Source organism: Vombatus ursinus, unplaced genomic scaffold (assembly GCF_900497805.2).
Source record: "Vombatus ursinus unplaced genomic scaffold, bare-nosed wombat genome assembly UNPS02009062.1, whole genome shotgun sequence".
Lineage (NCBI taxonomy): Eukaryota > Metazoa > Chordata > Mammalia > Diprotodontia > Vombatidae > Vombatus > Vombatus ursinus.
In genome coordinates, this window is record NW_020948840.1 from 21,433,699 (window position 1) to 21,453,076 (window position 19,378).

General features: G+C 36.4%; 1 protein-coding gene across 3 annotated transcripts in view; it reads left to right on the forward strand.

The window, feature by feature from the left end:
• The window catches only part of ASXL2 (ASXL transcriptional regulator 2), a 167,064-nt gene that overhangs the window by 86,037 nt on the left and 61,649 nt on the right, over positions 1 to 19,378 (forward strand). For 2 of the 3 annotated variants that reach the window (XM_027850306.1, XM_027850308.1), the window contains exons 4-6: positions 4,430 to 4,538; positions 8,981 to 9,131; positions 14,570 to 14,620. In XM_027850306.1, coding sequence (XP_027706107.1) covers positions 4,430 to 4,538; positions 8,981 to 9,131; positions 14,570 to 14,620 — 311 coding nt within the window. The remainder of the gene's footprint in view (positions 1 to 4,429; positions 4,539 to 8,980; positions 9,132 to 14,569; positions 14,621 to 19,378) is intronic. The other variant, XM_027850307.1, reaches the window with a different exon arrangement.

The following is a 19,378-nucleotide window of genomic DNA, read 5'->3' on the forward strand; positions in this document are numbered from 1 at the left end:
ATCATTTCAATCTATTTGATGAGATGAGACTGATACATAATTGAGAACTAAATTGTGTCAAAGGCTATAAATGCTTTAAGTATTCAAAACATAGGGAAATGAGTGAGCACATAATTTCCCTTTTCATTGGGATGCTTTCCCTTTTTGTCTTAAGATTTCATTTTTGAAGATTTTTGTATGTTTCCTATGCTGACTTCTCTTAAATGATTTTTTCACCATAGTATCCTACTCATCTTTCTTTTAAACCAGAGGTTCTTAACTTTTTTTGTGTGTGTGATGGACTCTTTTTGCTGGTGAAACCTAGGAGACCCCCTTTCAAAATAATGTTTTTATCTATTTTTTGTAAGTTCGCAATGAAAGAAAATGCTATATTTCAGTTAGAGGTTAGTGAAAATAAAGATATAATTTGGAGGAGAGGGTTCCATCCAAGTTCACAGACCCCTCCCCCTGGGGGGGGGGTGTCTGTGGAACCTGGATTAAAAACTTCTGCTCTAAACCCTTTCATAACTGCATTTTCAAAATTACAGGTGCATATCAGACTATATACCCAGTTTTCTTTTCTAACACAAACTCTAGATGGGGCTGGACATTATCCCGCTAAGGTTCTTGACATTGTCATTCCAGCATCCAGTTCCTCAGTAGTCAGAATTAGATGTGGTTGAGAATTTTCCCTCATACTTTACCTTCTTTTGAATGATTAAATTTTTATTAAGGCAAGTATAGAAATTATTAGCTTCTCTGCTTTGGCAGAGAGAGATCTAGAACATGTCTTAATTGAAGTGCCATATTCATCAGTCAGTCAGTAAGCATTTAATAAGTGCCTACCATGTGCTGAACACAGCCAAATGCTGGGGTTACAAAGAAAGGGAAAAGATAGTCCCTGCCCTCAAGGATCTCTCATTCTAATGGAGGATAAAACATGCAAGCAAGGTATAGATAGGATAAATTAGAGAGAAATCAGCAGAGGGAGGGCATTAGAATTCAAGTAAGATCAGGAAAGGCTTCCTGTGGAAGGTGAGAATTTTGGCCTGTTTCTCAAATTTCTCTTTCATTATCTGTATCTTATAGTGTGGGCCACGATGGGTTCATGACCCACAGTTTAAGAAGCACTGAAGGGGTCTGGAGTGGAAAAAGTTTAAGAAACCCTGAGCATGCTCTGATGATCAGTTTGTTTTATCTTAAGCAGTTGTCCAGATGCCCAAATCCCTTTCTTAGGTACTAATTTCTTAGGCAGCTATTTACTTCCCAAATTAGATTTTCTCTTTTGTATCCCTTGACTTAATGAGCAGCAGGCCCCTGCCATGTGTAAGGCACACTCAGTATTGTTGTTGTTGAGTTGTTTCAGTTGTGTCTGACTCTCTGTGACCACATTTTGTTTTTTGTTTTGTTTGTTTGGTTTTTTTTTTTGTTTTGTTTTGTTTTTTGGCGAAGATGCTAGAGTGATTTGCCATTTCCTTCTCCAGATCATTTTACAGATGAAGAATTGAGGCAAACAGGGTCAAGTGACTTATCCAGGGTCACACAGCCAGTATCTGAGGACAGATTTGAACTCAGGAAGTTGAGTTTTCATGACACCAAGCCCAGCTCTCTATCCATTTCGCCACCGAGCTGCTACTAAACATTATTTTTAAAAGGCATTCATGAAACTTTGAGGGAAATAAGTGCCAACCAGCAGTGCTGATTTTTTTTATTGCCTTCATTAGAATATCCTTTTAGAAAGCACCCCACTTTTCTTAAAAGTTTAGATGTTTTTTGACAGATTAAAAACAGATTGTGGTCAAAAAATTTTGTGAGCTGCTTTCCTCATCTTCCATTAGTTTCCCTTTTCTAGTAAGTATTTTCTCCTTTAACCTTTCAGAAGAAAAGTTTTAATAAATAGTAGTAGTAGATGATGTTCTTACATTGGGAACAAAATTGGCATTTTTTTCTTTGCTGTTGGAACAACTGACTGCTTTGGACTTTAGGCCTCTCATTTGTTTTTTACCTTGTTCTCTTCTCCTGAGCACAGATGGCAGAACCTCAAGAGAGAGATGGTTGTGGGCAGGCACCCAGGATTGGGGTTCAGAGTGCTGTAAACTTGGATTGGAAAACTTGACTTTGAGTCCTGCCTCTGTCCTTTATTTGTCACGTGATCTTTGCAAGTCATTGATTTTCTCAGAACCTCTGTTTTCAGTAAAATGGGAACAATAATAATTAAAATACCTATATCACAGAGTTGTAAAAATCAAATGAAGACATATATTCCCAGTGCTTTGTAATTGAAGTCCTTTATGTAAATGCAATCCATTGTTATTGTTGCAGCTGATTTATTTGCAAGGGTTTCTCTGCCAAAACCCCAATATGGAATTGTAGGGTTTTAGAACTGAAAGGGACCTCATAGTTCATTTATTTAATTCAATATTTTAAGGAAACTGAAGCCAGTAAAGTTTAGTCACTTGCTAAAGGTCACTCAGTAAAGTATCAGAACAAGATTTTAACCCACATCATCACATTGTAAATCCTATGTTCTTTTCAATATGCTATGAAAATTTAGGGATCCTGTTTCATACAATTAATTGTTCAGATATTCCAAATTTGAAAATGGCAGTTTTCTTCTTCTCTTGAGATTGCCTCAACAGCCAGTTCACACATTCAGATGCAAACCACTTTAATAAGCATTCCTTAGCACTAATTTTGAGGAGTGGGAAAGGAGACACTTTATATCTCAACCATAAGAAAACATATTTCAAGAGGAGATTTAAATAGAAAACTTGATAGCCATAGAAAGTGGTTTTATGATAGCCTTGATAGAGTTAGGTGGGGAGAATGTTTAGCTTGTTTGATGCAGCTGTAGGCTACTGTTTCTTTTACTAAAACATTTTTGGGACATTTTTATTTGTCAACAAATAAACATTTATTAAACACCTACTGTGTACTAGACAGTGTGCTAAGTACTTGTGGTTACAAAGAATGGCAAAAGATAGTCTTGCTCTTGAGGAACTCACAAAGTAGTGGAGGAGACAACATGCAAACAATTACGTATGGAAAAACTATATACAGGATAAGTTGGGGATTTTTTATATTTGATCCTGGTGGTGATATGGGTGGGGAGGGAGGGGAGGAAGAAGGGTATGGCATGGTCAGAGCTGTGCTTTTGAAAAATCACATTGAGTGGAGGATGGACTGGAGTAGGAAAAAACTTGAGGCAGGGAGATCAAGCACAGAAGAATGTTGTATTAATCCAGGTTCGATGAGGATGGGCTGGAGTGAGGAGAAACCTGAGTCAAGGAAACAAACTAAAATGCTATAGACCAGGCACCAAAGGTGAGGAGGACCTTTACCAGGGAGATGGCTATGTCAGAGGAGAGAAGGAGGGAGTATATGTGGGATGCTATGAAGATAAAATCTCTTGGCAACATATTGGATATGAGGGTGTGGGTGTGAGAGTGAGTTGAAGATGACACTTTGTTTGGTGTCTTGGGTGATGGGCAAGATAGTGATAACAGTGAAAAAGAAGGGGAGATTTGTTGGATATGTTGGGATTTTTTGGGTTATGATGTTTGAGGTGTCTATGGGACATCCAATTTGAGAAGTCAGGGGATTTGGAAATCTGAGACTGGAAATAAGCGTAGAGGTTAATGGTAAGTAGAACTGAGAATCATCAGTGTAGAGATGATCACTGACTGATTTCATGGGATCTTATGAGAATAAGTAAAAATTGATCAACTGTGTCAAAGGCTGCAGAAAGGTTAGAAAGATGAAGATTGAGATTTGGCAAGTAAGAGATCATTGGTAATGTTGGAGAAAGCTGTTTTGGTTCAGTGATGGAATTAGCAACTAAAATGTATAGGGAAAGGTGCCTATTGTAGATGGCTTTCTCAAGTAATTTAGGCATAAAAGAAAGGAGAGATAGATATAGGATGATAGCTCATGAGGATGGACAGATGAAATGAGGGTTTTTTGAGGATGGGAGAGACATGAGCATGTTGCAGGCAGTAAGGAAGCAACCAGGAAAAGGGAGAAAGTGAAGATAAGTGGAGACCACAGAAGGAGCAGTATGCTGACAGCACAGAATGTGATTACTTGTACATATACATATACATTAAAATAATATGTATTTGTGTTGAATAAAGAAGATTAGCAAACCAATTAGGTCATTTCTTAATATTAAGAAAATAGCTTTGCCTATGTTTTTCTTGAGGTAGTGTGTAGGCATCAGAAAAATTGTATGGATATCTTGGGAAATGGGAAAAAGCCTTTTTACATAAAATGCCAATATCTATACAGCTATGAAAACTGACTTCCTTTGTGAATCTGTTATATTAATAATGATTATAGATTGTTAGATTTTAAAAGATTGTAAGTAGTTTTAGATTTATAAAATAAATTGTGAAAGTATCCTTGGAATGGAATCTAATCTTTACCTCTTTCTCCTCCCCCCGCCCCCCAGTGGAACATCTCCCCTTGCGTGTCTGAATGCGATGCTGCACACCAACTCCAGAGGGGAAGAAGGAATTTTCTACAAGGTTCCAGGTAGAATGGGAGTGTATACCCTAAAGGTAAATGTCTGTTGGAGAAATGTTTTCTAGAAGTTTTTGCAATATTGAGGAACTGGACTTGAACTTTAAAGATTGAAAAACCGATATCTCTAGAGTTCATAAGCAAGGTAACAGGAGTTCAGGTGCTCTTACCAGATGGATAGATAGATGTCAGCCGGACAAATAGATGTCAGCCTGTAAGATGCTTCTTTGAGAGGTGGACCACATCAGTAATTTTAGCCTTCCTTATCAATACCATTTCCCTGAAAGTAAATGAGGTTAATTGGTGCTGGTAAATTGGTTACAAAATTGCCAAATAATATGAAGTTGAATTGTTTTCAAAACAAAACAAAGCAGTGTTTTACTGGAGCACTAAACTGCTACTAGGAAATAAAAGTTTAGTTTTTATTTGAAAACTATGTCAGAATATCAGCTATATCAGATATCAACAAGTTTGGAGAAGATCCCATTTTATTTTGAGTTTGTGTTTTGTTTTGTTTTTGCTAGGCAATGGGGTTAAGTGACTTGCCCAGGGTCACATAGCTAGTAAGGATCCCATTTTATTTTGAATAGACTCTGATGTTTAAAAGCAAAATAGCATATTAAATAAAGTATTAGAATAATTCTTTTATTAGAATAAGTCTTAATATAATTAGTTTACATATTTTTTCCTGAATATATTGCTGTAGCAGGTAATTGAAAACAATGGCTACTGTGTTGCTTTTGAATTTTTTTTTAACAGACATATATAAAATTGTGTGGATTACATGACTGGTTTTTTCTGTCCATTTGTCCTTCCCTTCCAGCCATCCAGAGTCCTCATGCTACTGACTAACTGAATAGATTTGTGGGCAGCCTAGGGGAAGCCTCCTGTGTCACTTTACCCTTACTAACAAAGACTATAAGCTCTTAGAGTGCAGGGACCTTGTTAATCTGCAAGCATCTATTAAGCAACTGCTGCGTGCCAGACATTTTACTAGTCAATAGGGGTACAAGTAAAAAAGTAAGACCATCTCTGACTTTAAGGAGTTTACATTCTGTTGGAATTCTGCTTGTTATTTAAACTTAGTATTTTTACCAAAGAGTTAGAATAGGTGTTTTGCACATATTAAGTACTTCATAAATTTTTGTTGAATACTAGAAGTGACTTGTCCTCTTCTGCAGCTCCCCGTACTGTAGACCATACTGTAGACTATAGGCATTAAATGGTGATTTATGGTTATATCTCTTACAGTCCCATTTTACCACTCCCATCCTCCCAAGGAATTCAACTCTAGACACTCCCTAGTCTTCAGATTTTACCATTGTCAGTTTTTTAAAAGCACATTTTGATCACAAAAGTAGAAAAATGAAATAAGGAAAAGTTTGAAGACTCTTATACCAGAGCCTTGCTGGTCTCCCCCCTTTCCTCATTTCCCATCAGGACTTAACTGACTTGATTTTCATGTCTTCATAGCATTGTACTTGCCCTGGTCTCACAAAACAATTAGTGATTATATGATAATAGCTTAATGTTTTACCTTAACTCAAATAATTAATTTAAAAATAAGAAAGTGCTTCTCATCAAGAGTTTCCTATCCTGATGGAATTAGTCTCCTCCTTCTTCCCCCAAAGGAAAAACAAATTAAAAATATGTATTTTTGTTTTTGCTAATCAAATAATTTTTAGGGCTTTAAAAAAAAATTAACTTGGCTCTCTTTAACCCAGAATGGAGTTTTTCTCTAAAAAACAAAGAACCATTGTTTATTTATCTCTTTAGCTCTTGTGTTGTTTCTACACTTCTCCCCTGTTTTCTGTGGCAGTGGAGGGAAAAGTTAATGGTATTAAAACCTAGTGGTAGCCTACAAAACAGATATTAGCCAACTTTGCCTTTCTCTTTTCTTCATTCTTGAAAAGATCATGCAAATTGATACTTTTTCCATGAGTTATTAATGTAGTTTTTATCCAGGCCCAGTACTCTGTCATATCTCTCTCAGAAATTTATCTACTTTCTAATAGTCACTTTGGTTAGAGCAGTCAGTAACCCTTAATATGTAATCTTCCCTTAACTAGAATCCTGGAGGTCAAAGCTCAGAACAACAGAGTCATTCTCAAGTTGGTTTCTTACTCTTACCTCTGTAGAATTGTGTAGCATCCATTTTTCTTCTGTAGCCTTTCCACTCCTGGGGAGAGTGCCCTCCATAGTTCAGATTGTAAGGAAGTCTTGCTATTTTTACCTATATAGACTGCAGGACTTCAGATAACACCAGTTAGCAAGTTGTGTCCTTTGGCATATATTCTATGGGTGACATTACCCCCTCCCACAAGGACTTATCCTGTTTGACAAACAGATTACATTTCCTTCTGGTACAGGAATACTTGCATAGAAACAGGTAGCTTGACCACATTTGTACCTCTTCATAGTTATTCTTCTTGTTAAATCTGTAGGATGTGACCTGGCCTTCTCCGTATATGATAAAGCACTATTTGTTTGTAGTCATTTTCCAGAAAGTCTCAGATGCACCCTTTGGTGACTGTTTGACTCAGTCTCACCCCCCCCCCCCCTCATGGTGACCCCCTCTATTACATAATTGCCTAAATGCCTAATGATTTTTTTTTTGAGGAAATGCTAATTTATTTCTCTGATGATATGTTGTAGTTGGCAGGTGTTCTATGTTCCCTTTTATCTACCAGGGATATATAAGTTTAGTACCCTAGAATATGTTTTTTCGGTGTGTGACTCTTAATTGGGATTGCAGAAACTGAGGAGGTCCCCATATAGATATCTCTAGCATAGCTTGCATTTAGGCTTCCCAAGCAGCTCATGCCCCTGCCATTTCCCAGGGTTATCTTAAGAATGCAGTCAATACCAGAAGTCATTAGATTTTAACAGCTGAAAATTCACGAGAAAAGCACATTGTTTTATTTTGATGGAAAAAAAACTTAATTAACTGAAATTGTATGCTGTAATATGAATCTTCTTTTGCCATTTATGGTTCATAACTTTACATTTTATGACAGTTACTCAGATTGAAGGCTAAATGTCCAGTAAGAAATAGTATCTGAAAGGACCAGAGTTATAAATAGATGGCAAAGGTCACATCTCTGTGTGGTTCTTTATTTAGGACATGGTTGAACTTTTTTGTTTGTTTTTTGTTTTTTTTTTTTAGTCAAAATTGTAGACAAAAATAATTTATTTCAATTTTTCAGGTTAGCATTACTAAAAGCAGTTAGTTATTCTTAGAAGAATGTGTGAAGGGGCTGAGTCATAAGTTTTTGAAGGATGAAAGAAAGGGATATAGGCATAGATTTGTGAAGATTATATCAAGTTAATGTTATGATAGATGGCTACAAGGTCTTAGAGATTAGAGTAAGATAATCAGGAATATAGATTTTCCTTACTAAAGCAGTGGGGGATCATTTTGTACATATGAAGTGACCTTAATAAGTAGCCACTTAAAATATTTTTTTCCCTGGGTCACAGCTACTAGAGAGAAATGGAATGCCATCACAGCTCTGGCAGTATCCTATTTAAATGCCTTAGAGCTTTTTATAACATAAAACTGGTGACAAACTGTCTGTCTGAGGACCAGCTAGGTAAATTTGCAAAGGCTTATCCCCAGTTTGTCATTAGAATGATGGATTTTACTTCACAAACCAAATATGAAGTTGTTAAGAAAGTTTGGACTCTGTTGGTAGAAGGGTTGGATGTTGTCAGTCAAGGGGGAGCAAGTGCCCAGACCTGTGAAATCAAGGAGCCTTTTGAAGTATTGAAGTAAGGCTTATGATCCTGAGGTTCTTTGTATCTAATGAGAATGTTGCTTTTTAATTTAAACCCATTTTTTCTTACTAGGGTATATTGTTTTTCTGTATCTTCACAGTTTTGTAGTATGTGTATAGGAATGCAAAAGATTAGCCTTGATTGAAGCATATTATGCTTTGGGAGTTGTATTATTAGCAATCAGAAAATGTAATTTTGTACCTCTTGTTGTGATTGAGAACTTAGGGGCAGCTAGGTGTCACAGTGAATAGAGCTCTAGCCTTGAAGTCAGGAGGACCTGAGTTCAAATTTGGTCTCAGATATTTGACATTTGCTAGCTATGTGACCCTGGTCAAGTCACTTAACCCTGATTGCCTAAACAAACAAACAAAAAAAGAATGAGAACTTAAACCAGTGTTTTAAATTAGCATAAGTTCCTAATCGCTCCCTAGCTTATAAGAGTACCAATAATTTCATTAGTATGGAGAACTTTCCTGGGAGAGAAAACTCCAACTACCAGTGCGGGTCAGCACCTTCTGTGCAATTTAGGGTCGTCAGGGAGTTGGATGGCAAAAAGAGGTGAAGTGGCTTGCCCAGGCTAATGTAGCAAAGGGGGGACTTCAGTCCAGATTTTCCTAGCTTGGAGTCACCTGACTCATACCTCTGTTACATTGTAAATAAAGTGTTTAGTAGTCACTAACCCTAATTGACTTTCCATTTTCAGAAAGATGTTCCAGATGGCGTGAAAGAATTATCAGAAGGCTCTGAAGAGAGCAGCGATGGCCAGTCAGATTCCCCAAGTTCTGAGAACAGCAGTAGTAGCAGTGACGGTGGGAGCAACAAGGAGGGCAGGAAGAGCAGGTGGAAGAGGAAAGGTAAAGCTAAGCCCTGAAGGGCCTGGAGCAGAACTCTTGAGAAACAGTATCTTTCAACCCTGCCTCTAGAAACCTCCAGTGTTCAGTTGTCATTGAGCAACATGAAGCCAAACCATTTTAACTTTTTGGACTTCTTATTTATCAGTTCCTGGCAAATTACTCTCTGTTTTCCTGACTCGTTAATAGTGTATAGTATAATCTGCTTCATTACTACTTTTCTTCTGAACTTTTCAGAGCCTCTGTTTTCGCTCTCTTTGCCAAAGTTAGGCTGCTTGTTCATTTTTCCTAGTAATTTCTCTCATAATTTTTGGCCTGCTCTTTTAAGCTTTATATGTTACCTGCCTTGGGGCTGAGCCAGAAGACTTTTTACATTGTCACCTCTTGGTGCTTGTAATTTGGCTTTTCTGTGATATTCTTTCATTAATTTAGAGTTGAATTTCCATTTTACAAGGTGCCCTGTCTCTCTTCCTCTGTAGCTGCTTGATAAACATTTCTTTAAAGGGCCAAACCTTATTTTTTTCCCCCTGAACGTTTTAGATGCCTGTCTGAATATGATGGAACAATTACTAAACTGTTAATAGTGTTTCTTCACAAGGGCTAGCACAGAGTTTCCATACAGAGAGGTACAGTTTGCAGATCTCTCCTGACTTAGACCTGTGTCTTCAGATCTAAGTGAAAGTCTGACTTTGGATATGAGAGGCAGAAAATACTGAGTCTCAAAGAGGTCAACAACACTGACTTTAAATTGATTACTCTTTTTACCACCTTATGCTGCATTTTAAATTTGGAGTTCTGTAGAAGTACTCAGCTTAGTACCTCAGAAGTGAGGTGTTATGAAAAAGAGCACTAGACTTGTAGTCAGAATGCCTAAATTAAAAAGCTAATTCTTTTACTTTGTAGCCTCTCTGAGCCTGTTTTCTCATTAAAAAAAAAAAAAGCAGTACCTACCTCGACGTTTTGAGGATTAAATGAGATAATGTACACAATAGCTGTTTATTTTTGTTTAGTGATTTGTGTTTTACATTTATGCACTACATAAATGTCAGCTATTGTTGTTAGGACTTTGAGATTTGTACATTATAGTTAGTTATCGGTATTAAAGTTGGAGCCATGTTTTCCTCTGAAGGATTTCCTATTCTGATCATTGATTCAATTGAGGACAAAGGTTGCAAAACAGCTTATAACTAAGCAGAACAGCAGTCAAGAACTTGAGAAAATAAATTACTGGAGATTTGCCGTTAGTGACAGTTTTAGTTATGGCCTCCTTATTTATTTAGCACTCTTCCTTTGATTCATAATGTGGTTCTTTCTCTTCCTCTTTCTCTGTCCCTTTTCAATTTCTCCTGGCTGCTTATCTTTTTGCACTCTCTGAGATAATGACCCTAGTCCTTTTATCTTTTCCCTATACCTTCTCCCTTCCTGAATTCTCAATCTCTCACTTTTCATTATCATCTATATGTAAATGATTCCCAGATCTTTTATGTTCAGCTCTGACCACTCTCTGGAGAAAGAGGCATTGTGGAGTCTGAAAGGCCTCATTTCAAATTCTGCACCTGTCTGACCTTGGGCAAGGCGCTTAGTCACTTAATGAGGATCATAATGCCAACTACCTCACCCGGGTTGGTATGGAACCCAAATGAGATAATGTATACAAAGTAACTTGCAAACCTTAAAGCATTAGATTCCTATCTGAAGATTCTGAAGATAGATCTTCTGCCTGAATGCCTTACTACTCCCTCACCTCTAACTTGTTGAAAATTAAACTCCTTATTTGCCATCTCAAACCTGCCCTACTGTTTAACTTCCATGTTTTTCTATCAGTTACACTGATTTTTCTGATTGCCTCCAAAAAATTATAAATAAGATTATGATCTCTTCCTTTTTGAATCTCTCAGGGGGCTCTGGCCTCTCCTATGTGTATTTTTCTTATTCCGCATTGAATTTGGGTATCTTATTTCATCTTTGTAACAGCATTTAACTTTAAATGCTCACAGCAATTTAATAAATGTTTGCATTGAAATAGAAGTCTGAATTCATATTTGAATTTGGATTATCTCTGCTTCTTTATAACGAATGAACACTTTACTGAATTCCTAGAACATCAAGACACATCTGTATTCAGATGTAAACATAAAAATGTATTCTAAAGTGGGATACAAGTGGTTTTAAAATTATCCGTGATTTGGCATTGTATAGACCAATGCTTCTCTGTTAATGTAGATAATTAAAGGTTGGCAACAGTTTCCTCGAAAGCCAAGATTTTAAACTTTTTTGTGTTTGGCAGTCTGAAGCCTACAGACTCTTTCTCTGGATATTTTAAAATGTATAAGACTGCAAAGGTTATCAAAAATGTGTAAATGTGTAATTTTTTTTTTTTTTTTTGCATCCAAATAGCAGTGTAAAGTACCTTCTGTAGGGAGCAGGGAGAGTATGGTGGGCTTGGCAGATGAGGATTAAAAAGTAAATATGTATTTTTAAATCTGATTTGTACCCTACAGTGAAAAAAACACAAATTTAGTTGGAGAAGAGAAGATTTCTTTGCCTTGCCTTAAAACTCAGATCAGAAGCCTTGGGTGTAAAGTCATATATATATAAAGATATTTTGAGTAAGTGGAGAGTAATAATGAAGAATCTAGAAAGGTTTTTCATAAGAGGCCCCCAGAGTTGAATCTTAAAGGAAGATAAGGATTTTAAGAGACCAAGCTGAGGAGGGGAGTGCATTCCAAGTGAAGGAAAGGCACCTTAAGTAGGAACATTCTAGGAACATCAAGCCGGTGTATAAGGAGGGATTACATGTGTGACGTAAGCCTTGAGAGGCCACCTTGAGCCAGATTGAGCAATGTTTTAAATGCAAAGCTGAAAAGTTGTTGTTTTGTCATAGAGACCAAATGGTATGAAAAGCACTCACTTTGTACTGACAGACTTTTAGAAGAATATAACTTTGGTCACTGGAGTATTGCAAGTTGTTCCTTAAAGGGTATACATGTTATTGAAAAATTTTAATTTATTGAAACAGTTTTTTAATATTCATATCCATATTCCAGTGTAACCTTCTCTAGAGCAAACTCTTACAAAAATAATTAAAAAAAGAAGAAAAACTGAACAAAACTAGCCAACATTTCAAGAGTCTGATATATTAAGTGTTCCACATTTATGTTCCTCCCAACCTCTGCAAAGAAGACGAAGGTTCCTTCTCAACTTTTTTCTTTGGGGCCAATTGGGAAATAGCTAAATAAATTGTGGCACATAAATGTAATAGAATATTACAGCTGTACCAAAAGAGATGAATGTGATGAATACAGAAATGCATGATAAGACATATGAAATGATGCAAAGTGAAGTAAGCAGAGCCAGGAAAACAATTTACACAATTATTACAGCAAGCTAATCAGTGAATCATTATTTCTATCAGTAAATCAGTAAGCATGTATTAAGTGTCTACTATGTGCCAGACACTGTGCTAAGCATTGAGGATACAAAAAGAAACAAAAGACAGTCCCTGTCCTCAAAGAACTTGTAAACAAATGTATACAAAGCAAGCTATAGACAGAGGAAAAGCGCTAGAATTAAGAAGGATTGGGAAAGGCTTCCTATAGAAGTTGTAATTTTAGTTGGGACTTAAAGGAAGCTAGGGATGTCAGGAGGAGGAGGAAAGGCATTCTGGGCATGGGGCACTGCCAGAGAAAATGTCCAGAGCTGAAAGATGGAGTGTCTTATCAGGGAATAAGATATAAGAAGATCGGAAAGGTAGGAAGGGGCTAGGTTTTGAAGGACTTTGAATGCCTAACGACATTTTGTATTTGTGCCTGGACTCAATAAGAAACCACTGGAATTTTATTGAGTGGGGAGGAGGGGAAGGGGTGGGTGACATCAAATCTACATTTAGGAAAATCACTTTAGAGGCTAAATAGAGGATTGACTAGAGTGGGGAGAGACTAGAAGCAGGTAGACCCACCTACCAGCAGACTACTTCAGTAATCCAAGCATGAGATGATAAGGGCTTGCACTAGTGGCAGGGTAGGGTGGCATATTTGAGAGATGTTGTAAAGGCAAAATTGGCAGGCTTTGGAAACGTGCTCCTTTTAATACCTGGGCACCATTCATTTCTCTATTTTACTTGAAGATTAACTAAACTCCAGAACCAATCGTCATCTTTGCCATTTCCATCTTTGTACAGTACCCAGATCTTCTTTTTAGCACCTTTGTCAGCCATTATTGGTCCTGTTTGATCAGGTCTCTTAGGTTCAAATATTTGTCATTTCTGCAACAATATCTGTACAGCTTCTTTTCCTATGATTTGGTGGCCCTCAATGCATCTCCTATTCCTGATCTACAGAGATCATTTGTCATTTAGGCAGCCAGTTGACACAATGGATTGAGTTCTGGTTCCAGAGATGGGAAGACTTGAGTTCAAGACATGAATGGTGTCCAAGTATTAAAGGAGCATGATATTATACTTTCATGTATTTAAAGGGTTAGATCTTTACATTAGAGTCAGGCACACCAAACACTTCTCTTCCTCAATAAATTAATTCCTCATAGGTATCATATCTGCCCTTTAGATGCCTGGCTAGGGTACTTAAGGCCAAAAAATTAGGCTTAATTCAGGCACTACAAAACAGCCATACTAACTTGGTGATTTTGGTCAAGTCATTTAACCTCTGTTTACCTCAGCTTCCTCAACTGTAAAATGAGTATAATAACTATACCTACCTTGTGGGGTTACTGTAAGGATCAAATAAGATAAAATTTATAAACTACTCCAGCACAGTTCCTGGGACATTTTTGTTGTTGTTCATTTGTTGCAGTCATATTTGACTCTTCCTGACCCCATTTGGGGTTTTCTTAACAAAGATACTGGAATGGTTGGCCATTTCCTTCTCCAGCTCATTTTGTAGATGAGAAAACTGAGGCAAACAGGGTTAAGTGACTTGCTCAGGGTTACACAGCCAGTAAGTGCCTGAAGCCAGATTTGAACTCAGGAAGGAGGCATCCTGACTACAGGCTCAGTGCTCTATCCTTTACCACCCAGCTTCCCCTTTTCACATAACTGTTGTGCCACTGTTGGTGGGCGTTATGGGGCAGCTGCCACCCATGGATGTTAGAGAATTTTAAATACTCAAAAAAAATAGTATTGATTGAAATTAGGACATTATAAACATACATGACCTACTCTAAAGTAGGTCTAAAAGTATAGCAAAACCTCTAATTCAGACTACATAGCAATGTCTGTCTATATGAATTATTTTCAAGAAATGCCTCTCTATGTGCATTCATATATATCTTATGTTTCAGAAATCTGTAGTGAGATATAAATGCAGAAATTAAATGTGTTTATTTTGTGCATTTTTATGTTTGCTTATATATGTATGTCTCCCCTTATATCATGTAAACTTCCTGAGGGGAGAGGTGTTTCTTTTTTGTTTTTGTATCCCCAGGGCCTAAGAGGCTGCATGGTACAAAGAACAGAGGGCCAACCTCGAAGCCAGGTAAAAACTGTGCTCCAGACCTCCCTCTTGTACGTTCTAGCTGTGTGACCTAGGGAAGTCACTCAAGCTCTAAGCAGCTCTATGAGACCACAAATTGCAGAGGAAATACCATCTGGATTGATATAGAAGAGTTTCCTAAACCAGTGAAATCACAGATCCACTCCCTATTCCCAGAGTTTAACATGGGGCTTCATGTAGGTGCTTAGTAAGTGATTGATGAATATGAGTGAGGAGATACACGTACACACACACTTACACTCACATATACATGTGTATATGTACGAACATATGTAATCAAGAATCCTGATTCACAAAAAAATTCAAAGTTCCACATATAATGAAAGTAATTGATTTTTAGTATTTTTAGGGTGAGAAATAGAAAATGCTTGTTTCAGCTTTTTAAAAAACATGTAAAATTATATTAGAATATTTTCATAGTATAGCCAATTAAAAAGCAAAGAGGCAAGTATTTTATGGAAGTAAAATGCCCTTTGCAAACCATGCAGTGAACTTTTATGGGACTGATTTAGGCCAAATTATCACCATATCTCATCTCTGTGAATAGATATTAGCTGGTTAACCACTGCTCACAATTCAACTACACTTTATCTTCAGATCTTCCCTCTTCAATGAGATTACTAAAACAGCCCACTACTTGGTGGTGCTCTGGGCTGTATTTGCTTGTGGCCAGACTCTTGTCATCCTGGCAGTTAAATGAAATTAAACTTAGACTGGATTCCGCCTGTGGGCTATATATTCATCCTTCAAAAGGCTTATTTACCACTTAAAAGAAGTGAACTTGAAATCTGGATATGGTGCCATTAAGTGTCCTTTAATAATGTGAACTACTAGGTTTAGAAAATGTAAGAGTTCCTCATCTCACATCTCACAAGGAACCATGATAATTTCTAAACATTTTCTTTTAACTGAAATTATTACTCGACATTAATATAAAGCTGTTACAAATTATTACTAATATTATTTGGTTTATAATTGTAATTGAGGAGATGACAGCTGGACCTGTGACTTCATTGTCATAAGGGAGCCCTGAATGAGGAAGCTTTCTCTCCCAGATTGACATTGTCTTCTCTGCAACTTGTACTATTGGAGAGTTGCCTAAAGCATTGAGAGGGTTACACAGCCTCTGTATGTCAGAGGTAGGACTTAAGCCCAGATCTTCTTGATTTTGAGGCCAGCTTTTTATCAACTATATCTGCCATGTAATTTTTAATTGTAATTTTGTTATAAATTATTATGAAGATTAGTATCAAGTGAGATATAGAATAGGGAGATGAATGTTAAGTTGTTTAGTAAAGATTAATATTGGAAGAGGGATTCCACAAAGAATTAGGTTAGGTCTTCTAGATATTCTTGTTTGTGGATAATATTTTACTGAATACATCAAGCCCTGAAACAATGCAGTAGTTCGTAAATGATATGCATAGTGACTTAAGAGTTTGGCCTAATTATCAACACAGCAAAAACCTAGTGGGTAAAGAATGTTTATTTATCGACTTTGATGTACTGTTGAAAGTATAATCCTTAGAGTTGTTCCAGAATCAGCATATATATTGTGAAACAACATATGCATAGATAACAGTTTAATTGGAAGGAGACAGAGGCCTGTGTTGCCCTTGGGAAATGATGCTTTGTTTTTAATGATCTCATGTTTCTCCCTGAATCACAGGAGAGTTTTTCATTTATTTATTAAAAATTATTTTAAAATTTATTTTGTTACACATTTCCCAATTACATATAAAAATTTTTTTAATGATCATTTTTTAAAAATTTGAGTTCCAAATCTTTTCCCTGGCTCCCACCCTTCCCTTCTCCTTGAGAAGGCAAGCAATTTGATTTTGATTATACATGTGAGGTTGTGCAAAACATTTCCTTATAAGTTATGTTGCAAAAGAAAACAATAAAAACAAAGTAAAAAAATTTTCTCTCTCCCTCCCTCCTTCCCTCCAAAAGAACTACTACAAATGCTTTTTTTTTTTTTTTTGGCCTTATCTTGGTAGATGGTGTGAGGTGTTGGTCTATGCCTAGTTTCTGCCAAACTGCTTTCCACTTTTCCCAGAATTTTTTGTCAGATGTTGAGTTATTACTCCAAATGCTTGGATTTTTGGGTGTGTTGAACACTAGATTACTGTGGTCATTTACTACTGTGTGTTGGGTATTTAATCTATTTGACTGATAACACTATTTCTTAGCTAGATTTTTTGATAATTAGAGCTTTGTAATAATAGTTTGAAATCTGGAACTGCTAGGCGCATCTTCCTTAAATTTTTTTTTTTCATTAATTCCCTTGATATTCTTGACCTTTTCTTTCAGATGAATTTTGTTACTATTTTTTTCTAGCTCTGTACAATCATTCTTGGGTAGTTTGATTGGTATGTCATTGAATAAGTTAATTAACTTAGGTAGAATTGTCAGACAATTTTTATTATATTGGCTTAGTCAACCCACGAGCAATCAATATTTCTCCAGTTGTTCAATTCTGTCTTTATTTGTGTGAAAAGTGTTTTGTCATTGTGTTCGTGCAATCCCTTGGTTTGTCTTAGCAGAGAGACTCCTAAGTAGTTTGTATTGTCTGAAGTTATTTTAAATGGAATTTTTCTTTCTCCATCTTCCTGCTGGATTTTGTTAGTAGTATGTAGAAATGGTGGTAATTTATGTGGGTTTCTTTTATATCTTGCAACTTAGTAAAATTGTTAATTGTTTCAACTGGTTTTTTAAATTGATTCTTTGGGGGACAATCTTTTTAAAAATAATTTTTTTATAAATCTTTCTGTTTTATGTCACATTTTCCTCTGTATCTCCTTACTTCCTCCCAGAGAACAACACCATATGAGAAAGAAGGAAAAAAAGAGGGGAAAAGATAATCAGTGGAATTAAACTGCCTCTCAAAAATCCTTGCATTATATGCAGTGTTCAGCATCTACACAGTCTCCCTTTTCTGCAGAGAAGAAGGGGGAGATGTAATCTCCTGTCTGTTTCTTGGTTCCAAGCTTGGGTCATTATAATTTAGCAGAATTCAGTTTTGATGATTTTGTTTTTCTTTCTATTTGCCTTATTGTCATTGTCTATATTATTTACTTTTTTCTACCAAACTTATTTTGCATCTGTTCATAAAAGTCCTTCTATATAGTATTTGTATTCAGCATTTGTTTATTCATTCATTCATTTCTTTTTAGGCAGTTGGGGTTAAGTGACTTGCCCAGGGTCACACAGCTAGTAAGTGTCAAGTGTTTGGTCTGAGGTTGGTTTTGAACTCAAGTCTTCCTGACTTCAGGGTGGTGCTCTATCCGCTGCACCACCTACCTGCCCCATTTCTTAAGAGTATCGTTTAATATCCTAGTGCATTTAAGTACCACAGTTTGTTTGGCCTGTCCCTATTTGATGGGCCCCCACTTTGTTTCAAGTTCTTTTATACTAAAGGTAGTGCTGCTATAAATATTCTGTTGTATCCTGAGGCATCTTTCTCTGTCTCTCTCTCTCATTGACTTCTTTGGGATCCAAGTCTTTCGGTGAAACCTTTGAGTTGAAATTATATTCATTTGAGTCAACTTTATTTGCACTATTCCAAATTGATTTCCAGAATGATTGTACTAATTCACAGCTTTTCATTAGTTGTACTGCTGTTTTTTCCACAACCCTTCCATCATTGTCTATTCTCATCTTTTGTCATGTGTGGAAGACCCATCTTTTTAACAGTAGTGTGCTTTTGATTATAAATGACTGAAAACATGAAAAAATTATAGTTTGTGAAGAATTAAATTTTCAAGTCACCTAAAGGTAAGTTCATTGTGGATAACATTACCAATGAACAGTTGCAGAAGAGAAGCAACCTAAAGGATTTTCATTGCAAAGTTTTGTAATTAAGATCAAAGATAGGCTGATTGGGCATATGGTAAGACTTGACCAAGATTTGTTTGGGGATCCAGGAATTTGTTTGAATCCATTGTTATAAACCATTGTTCAAACAAACAGAAAACATTCATTAAGTACTTACTATTTGCTAGTTTCTGTGGATACAAAAACAGAAATAAAACAATTTCTCCCTTCATGGAGTTTACATTCTGTAGGGGGAGACAAACATGCATACATAGTTATTTTCAGAGCACAGACTCATATTTGTCGCTGTAATAATGCTTTATTGTTCAAAATAAAGTGGCATACAAGTGTGAGTTTGGAATTTGTTGAGGTTGATTGGCTGATGTGTGTACACCCAAGATAAGCACAGAACATCTAGGAATGCCCAGTACTTTTTTGAGAACTACAGAAATAAGTCAACGATCTGCTGAAGTAAATATGACATCAGATGCCAGCTATAATACAGATAACAAGATTGAGTTTTAAGTGTGGCCCACGACCTAATCTCATTAATCTTTAGTCACAGTGTATATATATATATCTGATGTTAGGAGTCATTTGGAAGATATATGTACCAGAAAAGAGCATGAATATTTCCTATTCTTTCATCTTTATTAATACTGAAACTGGAAACAGCTTATGTCTGTATTGTGTGCATGTGAATGCATTTGTTGTTCTATATAATTCTGAGAAATCTCTTAGCCGCAAGTGAGAGAAGTGATGATATGTGGTATGCCGGTGACTTTGGGCCAAATTTCAGTAGGATTAACTTCCTTTTGAGGAATCACAAGTGGCCTGCAAGTATCAGTAGACGTTGAGCAAACTTGCTATATGCTCCTTTTTCTCAAGGGCTTTGACTCTCAATCTGAGGTGACTTTATTTCAT